The sequence below is a fragment of the Aedes aegypti genome, chromosome 2 (assembly GCF_002204515.2).
Source record: "Aedes aegypti strain LVP_AGWG chromosome 2, AaegL5.0 Primary Assembly, whole genome shotgun sequence".
Taxonomy (NCBI): Eukaryota; Metazoa; Arthropoda; class Insecta; order Diptera; family Culicidae; genus Aedes; species Aedes aegypti.
Genome location: NC_035108.1, coordinates 364943308 through 364958932, shown reverse-complemented (window position 1 = coordinate 364958932; position 15625 = coordinate 364943308). Strand labels below are relative to the sequence as shown.

At 41.3% G+C, this 15625-nt stretch overlaps 1 protein-coding gene across 1 annotated transcript; it reads right to left on the bottom strand.

The window, feature by feature from the left end:
* Window positions 1-9894: 9894 nt before the first annotated feature.
* LOC5574766 (facilitated trehalose transporter Tret1) lies at window positions 9895-11714 on the bottom strand. Its single transcript, XM_001661599.2, has 2 exons — window positions 11603-11714; window positions 9895-11544 (listed from the first exon to the last, which is right to left on the bottom strand). Exons 1-2 carry the CDS (start codon window positions 11658-11660, stop codon window positions 10232-10234), a joined length of 1371 nt encoding a protein of 456 aa, XP_001661649.2. The 5' UTR covers window positions 11661-11714; the 3' UTR covers window positions 9895-10231.
* Window positions 11715-15625: the final 3911 nt, after the last annotated feature.

Below are 15625 nucleotides of genomic sequence, written 5' to 3'. Positions count from 1 at the left end.
AACCGGAATCATCGGTCATCGCTAAGGATCAACCGAAGGTCACCGGAACAGTAGGCGTACACCGTCATAAGTCACGTCCCACCCTTTTCCGAATCATTCCGGTCACCATTCATGCAAACGGGACATCCATTCGTACACTAGCGTTTCTCGACGACGGCTCCTCCTACACGTTGATAGAACAGGATCTCGCGGAAGAACTCGGCGTTACTGGTGAACTGGAACCACTGTGCCTTCAATGGACAAGTGGAATAACACGAACGGAAGTGAATTCTCGATTGCTGCGGATGGAAATATCAGGCGTAAACGCTGCCAGGAAGCATGTCTTAGAGGATGTGCGTACAGTGGAGAAACTTGATCTCCCACCTCAATCGCTGCGGTTTCAGGAGCTGGCCGATAAGTATGAATACTTGAGAGGTTTACCAGTAGCTAGCTACGATAGCGCAGCACCTCGCATTCTGATAGGTGTCGATAACGCCAACTTATTGGTAACGCTCAAGAAAAGAGAAGGGAAGAAGTTCGAGCCAGTGGCCACCAAAACTAGGCTTGGCTGGACATTCTACGGAATCGTGGAAGGCTTTTGCGGATCGTCGCAGAGGCTCCTTCACATTTGCGCCCGATCATCAGACGATGAACTTCACGAGAAAGTCAACGAGTTCTTCTCAGTAGAGAGCGTTGGCGTTGCCGTCATATCGGAAATCGAAGCAGAAGACGATCGCCGAGCTCGATCAATTATGGAAGAAACCACTATCCGAACTCCATCTGGAAGGTATCAAACCGGCCTTCTATGGAGATACGACTACGTCGAGTTCCCGGAAAGTTGGGCCATGGCAGAACAACGCCTGAAATGTTTGGAGCGGAAACTTAGCAGAAACCCAGAGCTGTACAACAACGTGAAACAGCAAATCGTTGATTACCAACTTAAAGGCTATGCGCACGAATTAACCGAAGAGGAAAGGAGCAGCAGTGATCCACGAAGGGTTTGGTATTTGCCACTTGGAGTTGTGACAAACCCTAACAAACCAGGCAAGGTACGGGTCGTCTGGGACGCCGCGGCCAAAGTGGACGGTATTTCATTCAACTCTATGTTGATGAAGGGCCCGGACCTAACGACTTCTCTCACTACGGTGCTGTATCGCTTCCGGCAACGGCAGATTGCAATAGCAGGTGACATCAAGGAGATGTTTCACCAGATCCAAATCCGTCCGCAAGATCGTCAAGCCCAGAGATTTCTGTGGCGAGATGGAACTGGTGAACCGCTTAAGGAATACGTCATGGACGTGGCAACCTTTGGGTCGACCTGTTCACCGTCATCGGCACAATTCGTTAAGAACAGGAACGCTGAGGAGTGGAGTTGTCAATATCCGGAGGCAGCGATAGCCATCACGGAGAGTCATTATGTCGATGACTATTTAGACAGTCTAGACTCCGAGGAGGAAGCGGTGAAGCTGGCGCTCGACGTGAAGACCGTTCATGCTAAGGCAGGATTCGAGATCCGGAATTGGCTGTCAAATTCGGAAGTGGTCATTCAACGGGTCGGGGATCCAGGTCACCAGATTGCGAAGAAGTTTACCGTCGGAAAAGGAACGGAGACCGAAAGAGTACTAGGAATGAGTTGGACGCCAAATGAGGACACGTTCACCTTTGCAGTCAACTTTCGAAGCGACATCCAATCTTTGATCAACGGCACGAGCGTACCAACTAAACGGCAGGTTCTACGTGTCGTAATGAGTGTTTTCGACCCACTGGGATTAGTCGCTGCATTCGTGATCCATGGAAAGTGTTTGGTACAAGATATTTGGCGGACTAAAATTGGATGGGACGAACCCATTCCAACGGAACTCCATGACACATGGTGCCGATGGATTCAAATTCTGCAGCAGCTACCTCTGCTCAAACTTCCGCGGTGCTATTTCCCAAACTATAATACCGATAGTCTCCAGAGTCTGCAGCTTCACGTTTTCGTAGATGCGAGCGAGACGGCCTACTCTTGCGTCGCATACTTTCGGATTATCGACCAAGGAAAGACACGATGCGTGCTTGTGTCGTCCAAAACGAAAGTAGCCCCATTGAAGCCGATGTCTATTCCGCGTTTAGAGCTCCAGGCGGCTGTCATCGGTACACGATTGATGAAGTCTGTCCAGCAGAGTCATACGTTGCCAATCTGCCGGCGAGTTATTTGGACTGATTCAAGAACCGTTCTGTCGTGGATTCAATCAGATCAACGGAAATACCGACAGTTTGTTGCGTTTCGGGTTAGCGAAATCTTGGAAGAAACCAAGTTGGATGAATGGAGATGGATCCCATCACGCCTCAACGTAGCGGACGAAGCAACAAAATGGGGCAATGGACCGAATCTAGGAGAACACAGTCGATGGGTTTGCGGACCGGGGTTTCTGTACAACGAGGAATCGGAGTGGCCGACACAGGAACTGCCAAAAGCAGATACAGCGGAAGAACAACGCCCGGTGCATGCACATCATCGAGCAACAAGGGAACCTCTCGTAGATTTCCAGAGGTTCTCAAATCTTCAGCGACTTATTAGAACCGTCGCTTTTGTACGTCGTTTCATCGCCGTTACAAGAAAGACGTTTGCACCTGAAGTTCCAGCGTCTGCAATACTGTCTCGCCTAGAAATTCAGGAAGCGGAATTCACTTTGTGGCGTTGGGTTCAAGTGGAAACTTTTCCTGGCGAACTACGGACACTTCGTGACAACCAGCAACTTCAAGCCCATCAACGTAAGAAGTTTGGGAAAAACAGTCCATTTGCGGAAACTCTCATGCTTCCTCGACGATGCCGGTGTAATAAGACTGGATGGACGACTGCAAAACGCTCCACATGCTTCGTACTCGGCCAAATTTCCAGTCGTTTTACCAAAGGACCACTACTTCACGGGGTTGCTCGTCTCTTCGTATCATCGACGGTTCGCACATGGAAATGGCCAGACCGTGGTGAATGAAATACGCCAGAAATTTCACATCTCCAGTCTTCGAATCATTGTTCGACAGATTGCTAAGCAGTGTTCTTGGTGCACTGTCTATAAGGCAGGCCCACGATTTCCCAAGATGGCACCACTTCCAGAAGCTCGAGTGACACCCTATGTCCGTGCATTTACGCATATCGGCATAGATTATTGCGGGCCATTTTCGATACGTGTACGGCGGTACGAAGTGAAGAAATGGGTGATGTTTGTGACATGCCTAACGGTAAGAGCAGTGCACCTCGAAGTAGTCGGAAGCCTATCGACGGAGGCGTGCAAGATGGCCATCCGACGATTCATCGCGCGACGAGGGTCACCGCTAGAGATATATAGCGACCAGGGAACAAACTTTGTTGGTGCAAGCAGGGAGCTCAAAGAGGAGATAACAAGCATCAATAGGGATATGGCTGGAACGTTCACTAACGGCGACACACAATGGCGCTTCAACCCTCCTGCTACCCCACATATGGGTGGCGTATGGGAGCGTCTTGTGAGGTCGGTGAAAACAGCGCTAAAGACTATATCATCAGGGAGGAAACCGGACGAAGAAACGTTCTACACCTACCTAACCGAAGTGGAGTCCATCGTTAACTCCCGCCCTTTAACCCATGTGCCACTGGAACACGAGGATGGGGAAGCACTTACGCCCAACCATTTTTTGTTGCTAAGCTCCAGTGGCGTGGTGCAGCCAACTCAACCTCCGGTAGTCAGCGGATCAGCACTGCGGGCTAATTGGAGCCAAATCCAACACCTTTTGGATCTATTTTGGAGTAAGTGGACAAAGGAGTATCTGCCTACAATAAACTGCCGGTCCAAGTGGTTGACGGATACGAAACCTCTGCAGCCTGGAGATCTGGTGATGGTGGTAGATTCAGGGTTACGGAACAGCTGGAAACGGGGCAAAATAGTAAGGATTTACTACGGAGCAGATGGCATTGTACGCCGGGCCGATGTTCAGACTGCCAATGGATTGCTGCAGAGGTCAGTTACTGGATTAGTCGTGCTGGAGGTGATGAAGAGCGGTACAGCTGCAGAAGGCTGCCAGCAATACGGGTCGGGGAATGTTGGAGAAACTGATCACCCGGCAACACTGACATCAGTTGACAGTCCGAATTCGACCTGATTTTGAATCGTCACAATGACAGACAACGACACACATAACGAATACTTAGACACACGTGTAATCTACACTCAAGACAATTGTTAAACACGATAGACATTGAATTTGTACCTCGTTAGTTAACAATAAATCTAAAACTGAAATAAGCTGAATTTAAACAATTAGATGAAGTTAGAGTTGTAAGTACACGACAATGAACTACATGCAAACAAAATAAATAATAGACATATAACGTTCATACAGGACAGACAGGACAGTTACAAGACCAGTTAGACACGGACAATTAAATAACAAAAAGGACTTAAAATTGTAAGTAAACATTGACTAACTAAGACTGTTAATGACATTTATTAAAACTAATTACAGCTTAAAGCAATACTCCACCACATCCGAGTTTGCTAAATAGAGCGTCCGAAATTCCGTGCCTAAGGCTGGCCGCAACAATAGGAGATTTGAACGCTCAGGTTGGTCAGGAAGAGGAGTTCAGACTGACGATTGGAAGGTTCAGCACCCACCGGCTGACGAACGAGAACGGCCTACGACTAACAGATTTTGCCGCCTCCAAGAACATGGCCAATCGTAGCACCTGATTTCAGCACAGCCTCCCGTATCGGTACACCTGGAGATCTCCTCAACAGACAGGATCGCAAATCGACCGCGTTTTGATCGATGGACGGCACTTTTCCGACATAACCGACGTCAGAACCTATCGTGGAGCTAACATTGACTCCGACCACTACCTGGTGATGGTGAAACTGTGCCCAAAACTATCCGTCATCAACGATGTACGATACCGACGCCCGCCTCGGTACAATTTAGCGCGAAGCGAAAAGTGGAAACATCACTACGATGAACACCTGAATGGCACAGAGAACACAGGCACAGCGAAGGCGATGGCTATTTCAACACAGTGGACTCTGGAAACCAACCAGCTCTCACGATGGGGAAAGTTAAGGATGACATTCAACAGCTCAAGAACAACAAGGCCGCTGGCAAGAATGGTATCGCAGCCGAACTCATCAAGATGGGCTCGGACAGGTTGGCCGCTTGTCTGCATCGGCTGATAATCAGAATCTGGGAAACGGAACAGCTACCGGAGTAATGAAAGCAAGGCGTTATATGCCCTATCTACAAAAAGGGCGACTATCTGGAGTGTAAAAATTATCTTGCAATCACTATCCTAAACGTTGCCTACAAAGTGCTATCCCAGATTCTCTTCCGTCATCTATCACCTATAGCAAACGAGTTCGTGGGAAGCTTTCATCGACGGCCGCTCGACAACGGACCAGATCTTTTCCGTGCGGCAAATCCTCCAGAAATGCCGTGAGTACCAGGTCTCTACGCACCATTTGTTCATCGATTTCAAGGTGGCATACGATAGTATCGACCGCGTAGCGCTATGGAAAATCATGACGAGAACAGCTTTCCCGGGAAGCTCACAAGATTGGCCAGAGCAACGATGGATGGTGTGCAAAACTGCGTGAAGATCTCGAGCGACCACTCCAGTTCGTTAGAGTCTCGGCGGGGACTACGACAGGGCGACGGACTTTCGTGCCTGTTGTTCAATATTGCGCTTGAAGGTGTCATGCGGAGAGCCGGAATTAACAGTCGAGGCACGATTTTTACGAGATCCGGACAATTTGTTTGCTTCGCCGACGACATGGATATTATTGTGAGAAAATTTGAAACGGTGACAGATTTGTTCACCCGCCTCAAACGCAAAGCAACAAGAGTCGGGCTAATGGTGAATACGTCGAAAACAAAGTACATGCTGGTAGGCGGAACTGAGCCCGCCTAGGAAGCAGTGTCACGATTGACGGGGATACCTTCGAGGTGGTGGACGAGTTCGTCTACCTTCGATCCTTGCTGACGGGTGACAACAATGTTAGTCGGAAAATACGAAGGCGCATCGTCAGTGGAAGTCGTGCCTACTATGGGTCCAGAAGAAACTGCCGTCAAGAAAGATTCACCCCCACACCAGATCCACGATGTACAAAACGCTCATAAGACCGGTGGAGAGAGACGTGGACTATGCTTGAAGAGGACTTGCAAGCTCTTGAAGTTTTCGAACGCCGAGTGCTAAGGACGATTTTCGGCGGCGTGCAGGAAAACGGCGTGTGGCGGCGAAGGATGAACCACGAGCTTGCTCAAATCTAAGGCGAACCCAGTATCGTGAAGGTAGCTAAAGCTGGAAGGATACGATGGGCAGGGCATGTTGCAAGCGTACCGGACAACAACCCTGTAAAGATGGTTTTCGCTACGAATCCAGTCGAAACAAGCAGGCGTGGAGCGCAGCGAGCTAGGTGGATTGACCAGGTGCATCAGGACTTGGAGAGTGTGAGTCGCAGTCGAGGACGGAGAGAAACGGCCATGAACTGATTGAATTGGCGAAATATTGTAGGCGAGGTATTAAGGTATTATCAATGAACTTTGCCAAAAAAAGTTTTTTTTTTGTTTCCCTTAAACTGACTGATTTAGAGCTATTTCCCTACGGTGATATAGGGTGGCCCGAACAAAACTGGTTTTCTGGCTCTAGAGTTTTCAATTCAAATTTCTCACCAAACAAATATTTTTCATCACAAAAACTTTATTTACTTCTGAACTAAAATAGATATCAACAACCTTTTTGCATGAAAATTTGCGTTCTGTTATGTTTTAAAAGTCGTTCATAGACGACTTTGACGAAAAAATAATATTAAAAAAAACTAGAGTTGAAAAACTTATTTTTGTTGGACCACCCTGCGATGGTTAGGAAAAAATGCTCTAGATTGGTCAAATGTTGACCTACAGAAAAACTTTTTTTTTGGCAAATTTCATCAAAATTTCAAGTTCTCCTGCTTTGTTAAAGAGTATATACCAGTAATTTCGCAAATAAAAAAATAATTATATGATTTGTGTGATATTGTGGACCACCCTAGTTTTAAATTACACAGTATGAAAGCTAACATTTTTGAAAACAATATTGTAGAAGATCATTTTTGTCTAAAATTTTATTTTTATGCTCAAAATGCAAAATAATAAAAAATACATACTACGAAAATTTTCAAAATAGTTTTAGTTCTTATTTCAGATATCTCTTCAAGCGGTCTATGAACGACTTTTACACCGTAGGAAAAAAGCTCTAAATCGGTCAATTTACAATATACAAAAAAACTTGTTTTGGCAAAGTTGCTTGAAATTGAATGGTCTATAACTTTGCTGAAGCATGTATAATATAATTTCTACAAATAAGAAAGTTAGTTACACATTTTCTATGAAAATGTTGTCCACCCTTATTTTTAATAACACCAAATAAAGGGCCTTAATAAAACAAACAACTTTGTAGAAGACCGTTTTCGTCTAATGTTTCATTCTAAAGCTCAAAATGCATCTTTCCGCGTAAAACTGATTCCTGGACCACTGTGCATTGTTCTGAGCTGATTATGCGGTTGATTGATCCCAACCAGCGAGAAAAAAGTAGATTAAAGTTTGATTTTGTTCCATATTCTCATCAAATGCATTTCTTGAACTCTCAGTGGTAGTTTTTGAATTTGAAGCCATAACAACTCGACTAATTTCAAGGCCAAAATCTTATTTTGTTTGAAGGAATTGATATCATACGTTTTCGCTTTGATTAGGTGGAATGCATTTGTTTTACAAAATGTATAGTGCTATTTGAAATTAGCATTGATTAGTTTTTAGGATATTTCTTAAATATTTATTTCAAAAATGCAAATGTTCTGAGTTTTATATTTTTAAAACAAGTACTACCACCCGTAGCTCGTGACCATATACTGTATTTTGGTTTTTTGAAGATTTAAGCATGTTCACAAAAATGTTTTATGTGATTTTTTCATTTAGCTGATATGGGGTAACATTGATCATCCATGTAAACAACATTCGGTAATATTGAAAATGTCGTAACTTACATAAATCTTGGCCCCTGAAGCCGAATATGGTGTCCAAACGCTTACATCTCATTTACTTTTTGAGTTATTTTAAAATTAAAAACACTTCGAACAGCGGAATACGCCTAAAGGTAAGCAATTTCCTAAGGAATTTCTACATTCTTAACAATAATTTGTTAATGCTGCCTAATTGAACATACTTATAAAAATTTGACAGCGGAATCGTTTTTGGCGAAGCTAATTGTAGTGAGAACCGCATTTTCCTTCCTCATATTGCTTGCAGAACTTATGTGAGACATGAATCTTCGGTAGTGTCATCCTCAACTATTGAAATCATTGTTTCGCAAACTTGACAAATTTACGCATAAAGTTAACGCAATTTTTGCATACATATTAATTTTCAATAGCTTATAAATATAAAAAAGAGAAGCAACATTCATGCTTTGGAAATGTTTCATCAATATGAGCCATTGCGATCAATGTTACCCCGCTGATCAATGATACCCCGGATTACGGTACCAGGAACGTTACAATTTTAAAAGTTGTCGCGGAGCATGTGTCCAGTAGGCCATCCCTTATTTTCTAATATGTTATAAGTTCATCATTGTAAAATGCTCGTTTTGGTAAAAAATCAGCTAAAACTTTGAAGTCCGTACGTGGACGGTAAGTGGTCCACCAACGTCCCTGAAGGTATCAAGTGTAGATGATCCCCGTGCGTGAAATCGAGCTCGCTGTTCTAGTGCACGCAACATAAGTACGAAAAGCCACTAGTAACAAATACTCTTCCGCGGGTTGATAGGCAGAATATAAATTTATTTTCTTTGTAGTTGTAAATTTGATGTCAACGTGCACTGTTATAGAGATGTCCATAGAATGATATATTATTTTAATTTGATCGAAGTACTAATTAAGTGCATGTGGTTGAAATTCTCCAACACATGTCTACCCTGAAAAATAAAAAACTGAAATTCAAAATGTCGAGCCGCTGCACTAGAGTATGTTTTCCTTTGACAAATACATGTATTTCGACCTCAATTGTAAGGCCGTTTTCAATGTCGTATACCGTAATTTCGGGTGAAATTGATCATTTTTCACTGTTTTCCTGGTATGCTTTCTAAACTGTTATCAATATCATACAACTAAATGCAGGAAAACAAGTACGACGGTGAACCTCATTGGCTCATGTACCGACATTTTTCAACAAATGTGATGTTAGTGCCAAAAATCTGGTCTAAAATTAAAAATCGGGGAATCCCATTTCGGGGTGAAATTGATCACTTGTCAATGTTATTATTGTTAGTTTCGAAATCAACTTTATATACTTAATTTGGGCCTCCTGAATCCAAATCTGCTTGCCAAATTCTTAACAAAACAATATTTATGGAAATAATCGATAATTAAATGTCAAGAATACCGCAAAAAACGCCTAAATGTAGGCAATTGTCAAAGGATTTCCGTACTTTGTTGCAGAAAATTGAATTTTTCAACAAAACGAGCAAATTGGTAAGAGTTTTGATAGTAAAATCTGTTTTGGAGATATATTGTTAGTATCCTTACAAACTTTCAGGTTTACACCATGTCCAAATCCTTGTTTAGAACTAGAAGTTTATAGATGATGATCAATTTCACACTAAACTTGATTCAAGAATTTTACATTATTTTCATAGAAATAAACATTCTGTGGCACAAAAAATTTCACTATACACAATTAGACATTATTTAAGACAAACAACGTTCATTTACTATAAGTTGCAATAAGCTTGGTGCACTATTAGTAAGAAATAAAATCGCGTGACACGGTGATCAATTTCACCCTACTGATCAATTACACCCGAATTTACGGTACTAGACTTCACAAAAAGAAGGTCATCTAATGGTTGGAAAAATGAAAAAATGTGTACACAAACTCTTAGTTCGTCAATCTTTCCATTTCATATTATCCAAGTGCAAATCTCAAAAGAGCAACACCCATTTTTATAAGTATCGCTAAAATTCACAATTTGATCCGATCTGTCGCCCTTTCGATATGGCATAGCATGACGTCATTTGTGGACGGCATCTCAAATGCTTGTTTTGGTATTGGCACAATACAAAACAAGCATTTGAAAGACAATATAATCTCTTTCATTCTGATCTATAAATCACTCATTAAAGTTAACGAAAGCATGTAGTTTTATCTTTTTTTAAATCTATTTCACAAATAATTTACAATCTGTGTTATCTTTAGTTGACATAGTGATGAATCATTATAATTTCATGGAAGCTCCCGCAACTATCCTTTGTACTTCATCCAAAGACATGCCCTTTGTTTCCGGTATGTAGAAATAGATAAGCACCCATCCGATTGCTCCACACAGAGTAAACACGGCAAACGGAAGGTAGGCGCCCATGTCATCCAGGGCCATCTGAAATAACTTGACAATCCCCAAGAAACTGACTGAGCTCAATACTGCTAATGATGAGCACGCGTATGCTCGAATATTTTTGGGGAATATTTCCGTCAAAATGGCAAACGGAACAGTAGCTATACCGACTCCATACGATACTATGTAGAACAAGAGGGACATGAAGGCAATCCATCCAAGACTTCCATGATAATCGCTTCCTGTTACAGCAAAGTATATCGTGCAAACAAGGAGTCCTAAGGTGGTTCCTGCCGCTGAAACTAGCAGCAAAGGGCGTCTACCCATTCGATCAACGAGAAAAACTGGAAACACTACGGCAATCAGTTGAACTGTTCCAAGCACAATGGACATTTCCTCTGCCGTTAGACTGGCGGAAATCTTCTCAAAAATAATTTGCGCATAACTGTGAACTACAAGAATTCCGGTGAACTGCATATTGAAAAGCAATATAATCACAACGCGCATATTGTTTCGATAGATAGGGTTGAACAATTCACTGAAAGATGTCTTTTCTAAATCGGATCTTTCCACGGAGCTTGTTATAGCCGCAAGTTCATCAGAAACTTCAGTGGATCGTCGAAGCCAGATCAGACTTTTCTTCGCTAGCTTGTACTGTTTCTTTCCAATCAAATAATATGGTGTTTCGGGCATCCAGATGAAACCTAATACAAACACTACTGGGCTGATCATCGAAACCCATGCCAAATCTCTAAACTCCAGAAATGGGCCAATCGTGTACATTGCCATGATCGCCTTCTTAGCCATCACTGTTATCATAGTGCCGTATGCTCCTCGAACCGCGTCGGAAGCCATCTCACCCAAGTATATAGGAATCACCGGATAAGCAGCTCCATAACTGAATCCGAACAAAAATCTCGCCACGTACAAGTATCCAACAGAACTTCCCACCGCTATCAGAGCCCAACCGATCAGTACTGGAATAGCCGTACTCAGCAAAGTCCACTTCCGACCGATACGATCCATCGCTAAACTGGAGAAGACTGGTCCAAAAATGGCTCCAACCGGCTGACAGGCCACGATCCATGATCCCTGATCGGCGGTTATCGGAATTGGCGAATCGGCTGACAATAGTTTCGGAAGGGCAGGTGATGACCACGAACTGCACATGATCACCATGAAGATCGATTGGGTTGCTGTAAACAAGGATGTCGATTTTAGATTACGGGAGTTGTATGCAAAAATCTATTATACCAGTCAGAGTAGCCAAGAGCTCATTGCGATAGTTTTTAAACAATTTTTGAAATACCATTTTGCTGCGATGCTGATGATGTCTCCGATGATAGTAATGCTCTGTGGATTGGTATGGTAATCTACAGCTGGAAAAGATTGGCGATAAGAAATAGGTTATCTCATTGTCGTTTAGGTTTCATTGCGTTGTGTGATAAAATAATTGTTGAACGTTCCACACTGATAGGGGAATCCGCATATTTTCGGCTTTTCAACCTACGATTACAGTTTTCTTACTTTTTTTCTTGATCATACTTAGATAATTTGCGAATTTGTTTGTTTTGTACTATTTCTTCTCTAAATTCATTCGACAGAATCATCAAAAAATAATTAGAATCTTTTCTCTTATGACTTATAAGTACCTATGATCACTCTGCGGAACACTTTTTCAACTCTAGCACCAAAATAGAATTATGTATTTACTTAATTTGGGGTTGCAGAACCCATTGCCGTTTTTTAAAAATATTTATTATAGCGTGTCATGTTTTTGAAATATGTTGCCATTGAAAATGCATTATTCAACGTATTCTGTCAAACTGCATGCAAGTTAACCGGCATGTTTAGTGATTTGTTTGCTTAATTTACCACAGAATTCAATAAACTAGAGATATTCAATTTGTCCTCGAGACACTCAAACAGTTTATTATTGTTACGCAGTGTTATTGTCAGCAGCCTCTCCATAAGTTTGAAGTGTTTTCGAGCCGCAATTCAAACTATGATAATTTCAATTAGGAAGAAGGTTAGCAGAATTATTGGTTCAGCCGTTAAAATTATTTCCTTGAATCTTAGGTTTTACATTGTAGAGAAATGCAATGAGTTTGTTGTCGACAAATATCTGGTAATGCTGAAATTGACTATTACCCTATTTCGACCTTAGCTGAGTACTAGGGCTACCTTTGGTAAAATATTAATATCAAAAGAATAAGGGAGATTGGGCAGATTTGATCTCCGTGGAGACTTCATCCCATCCTGAGTTTCAAATGTTTGGGAAATAATGGGAAACAAAATTGACTTTTCTCACGAAATCCACATGCACATGATAATAAAGCAAATTGGTTGTAGGACAAAAGGTCGAAGGACAGAAGTTCGAATGACAAAAGGTCGAATGGAAAAAAGGTCGAATGAAAAAAGGTCGAATGGACAAAAGGTGGAATGGAGAAAAGGTCGAATTGAGAAAAGGTCGAATGGACAAAAAAAAACGAATGGACTCCAAATTGTACCATTGAAAAGGTTATCGTGCACTCAGTTGCTTACATTTTGACCACAAATTTCACACTTCTCATCTGAAATTTTTCCTTGTTTTAAATAAAAGCTGTTCTTTAGAATAACCCTTTAAAGGTATAATTTGTATTGAGGCTATTATTTTTCAGACAAAAGATTCATTTTCTGAACGTCGGATGTTATTATTTCGATACTCCAAAGCGTAGAGTAATTATTATTAGCTTTTTATTTGATACATTTTCAGAAGAGATTGGTTGTTCTTTTGGAGTTATACATTATAGTGATTTTATACTGTTGTAGACACTTGTATCGACGATTATTCCTTCGTTTATACATCGGCTGTTCTTCATAGATTTCACTTTTACATCTTGTGTGTATTTTTTTTTTTTCAATTGAAATGATGCCTTCTTATAAATATCGGCTGTTCTTCATGCTCTACAGTGTTTATGGGTATTTCAATTGCATTTCTAACAAAGGATTTAGCTTCTTTTGAAGTTTTTCTGTTTTTAGGGCTATGCATTAGAGTTTTATCTGACTGTTGGTTTCGACTGATTTAAATTAGCATCAGGGAAAAATAATCTTTTTTTTTCCTGGAATTAGGTCCCAACTAGAGTAGGGTCTGCTTCTCAGCTTCTCAAGCATTTCCTGAGAGCTTTTCTGATAATTTGATCATTTTTTATTTGAGCATTAGGAGATGATATGCAACCCGAACCGTGAGAAGATAATTCAAGGAATGCGGGAGTGATGTCGCACCAATCTACCCATGCTCTGAATTCAGGTTTACAGAAATCACTACAAAAATTACGTTCTCATAGTTTTTGCAGCAAAAGATGCCTATCGTATGGCCTTTCGATTGCCACTTAAAACAAAAAAAAAATATCGAACCAACTCCATGAGTTATGGACATCTGAAGATTTCACAGTTTTTCACTTAAATTTGCCTATAACTTCAAAATCACAAGAATTACAAACTTGCGATGTTCAGCAAAAATGTGTATCTTTACTTTCTCTGCAAATCTTCTGAAGACCAAATTCACGTAAAACTGAAAATAAAAAAGCTAGACCAAAATAACTGATTTTTTGGGTCCACCCTAAGTTAAAACTTTCAAAATCAATTTACTTAGCTCAAATGAAGAGTAAGATCAAAAGTGTCTTCGACAAAGTTGTTCAAAATACCATTTTCTAAAAGTTTGCAGAAGAGCGCAGCCACAAATTTAATCAAACAAAAGAGTTTGAGTCAAAATTTTAACTTAAATAAGGGCCACCCTATTCAACCTTTTTCATAAAAGATGCAAAACTCAATTACGAATAACTTATTATTTTGGGTTTTGTGCAACGTAAGAACTATATCACAATCATACGACGCGACGCGAGACAGGACACAACACGTATGGTTTATTTATTTATTTATTTATTTATTTATTTATTATCAACAGACCTTATGGTAGTCCCAATGATAAAACTTAATCTAGGTTTACATAAATCGTTTAAATGTCGTGACAAATAATTGCTTTAAAGTAGCTCTAGAATAGTGGAAATCGAAAACGGAAGTTACGCGGTTGAAAATTTTCAGCAGACCAGTGATTCCACAATTTAAGCTGTAGTTTGTGCGGTGGAACTGAATCCTAAAAGGTGAATTGTTTTGCAAATTTCAGATTCTCGCTTGAAACGGTAGATATTTCAGAATATCAGGAAAATCTATACGCGCCGACAATGCATCAGAAATACACAGAGCACACGTAACGCTTCTTCGGCAGCCTAAAGTGTCCAATCCAATTAACTGGCAACGATCTTCGTAGGATGGGAGTTCAAAACAGTTTTGCCACGGTAAATTCCGCAAAGCCCAACGAATAAATCTGCGTTGAACTCTTTCAATCCTATCAGATCCGTTCAGATAGCAAGGGTTCCAAACAGCTGATCCGTTCTTACAAACGTTGAAAGGACATATAAATTACCTTTTTTTAACGACCGATTTCGGGCTTGATGCTGCCCATCATCAGGACGATGTCCAACTGATTGTATAGAAGGAAAACGCACACGCAGCAAACTGGACTATCGAATTTCATACATTTTGCCTTATGAAAGGCGGAACGATTATTGCAATACGAACGCTTTAAGTATCGTTTTAGCATCCCTCCACATCAAGACGTCAATAGGCGCGTGATGTACGCTCGGGTCTATTGATCGCAAGGTTCTCTTGGTTCGATCACAGGTTGCCGCTTAAACATTTTTTTGTTTCAAATTCTGATTTCATAAGGCAAATTTATGAATTTCAATCCGATTTCTTGTGGCGAATTTTCATAAGGGATTCCTTTGTTTATCGATAGTCCATTTGCCTGAATGCACATATACATCTTCATACTTGGCTAAGTACACGTCGAATGTAGGGGGTAAAATCATTTAATTTTTCGTCTAGTAAGGTAAAATAAGGGTGATGTTATTAGGGCTTCATCTTCGTTCATCAATGGTTGCTCAGCAGTAGCGATGTACATCGATTCCCAAGCGTTTAAATGCGAAGTCTTCCTCACAGATTTCAAGATCTTCGCATTATCCCAGTCGACGGAATGATTGAGTTCCACTGTATGTACTGCAACGCTTGACTCATTTATTCTGCCGTTTTCAGCCGCATTTTTATGTTCTCTCAAACGTGTTTTGAATTTTCGGTCTACTAATTCAAAGGAAATCTGAGAACAAGTGCATCGCTTCGTACTTCGTTTCACACTCATTCGCTTCGTTGCCCGATCGAAAGCCAGTGTTGTTCAGACTC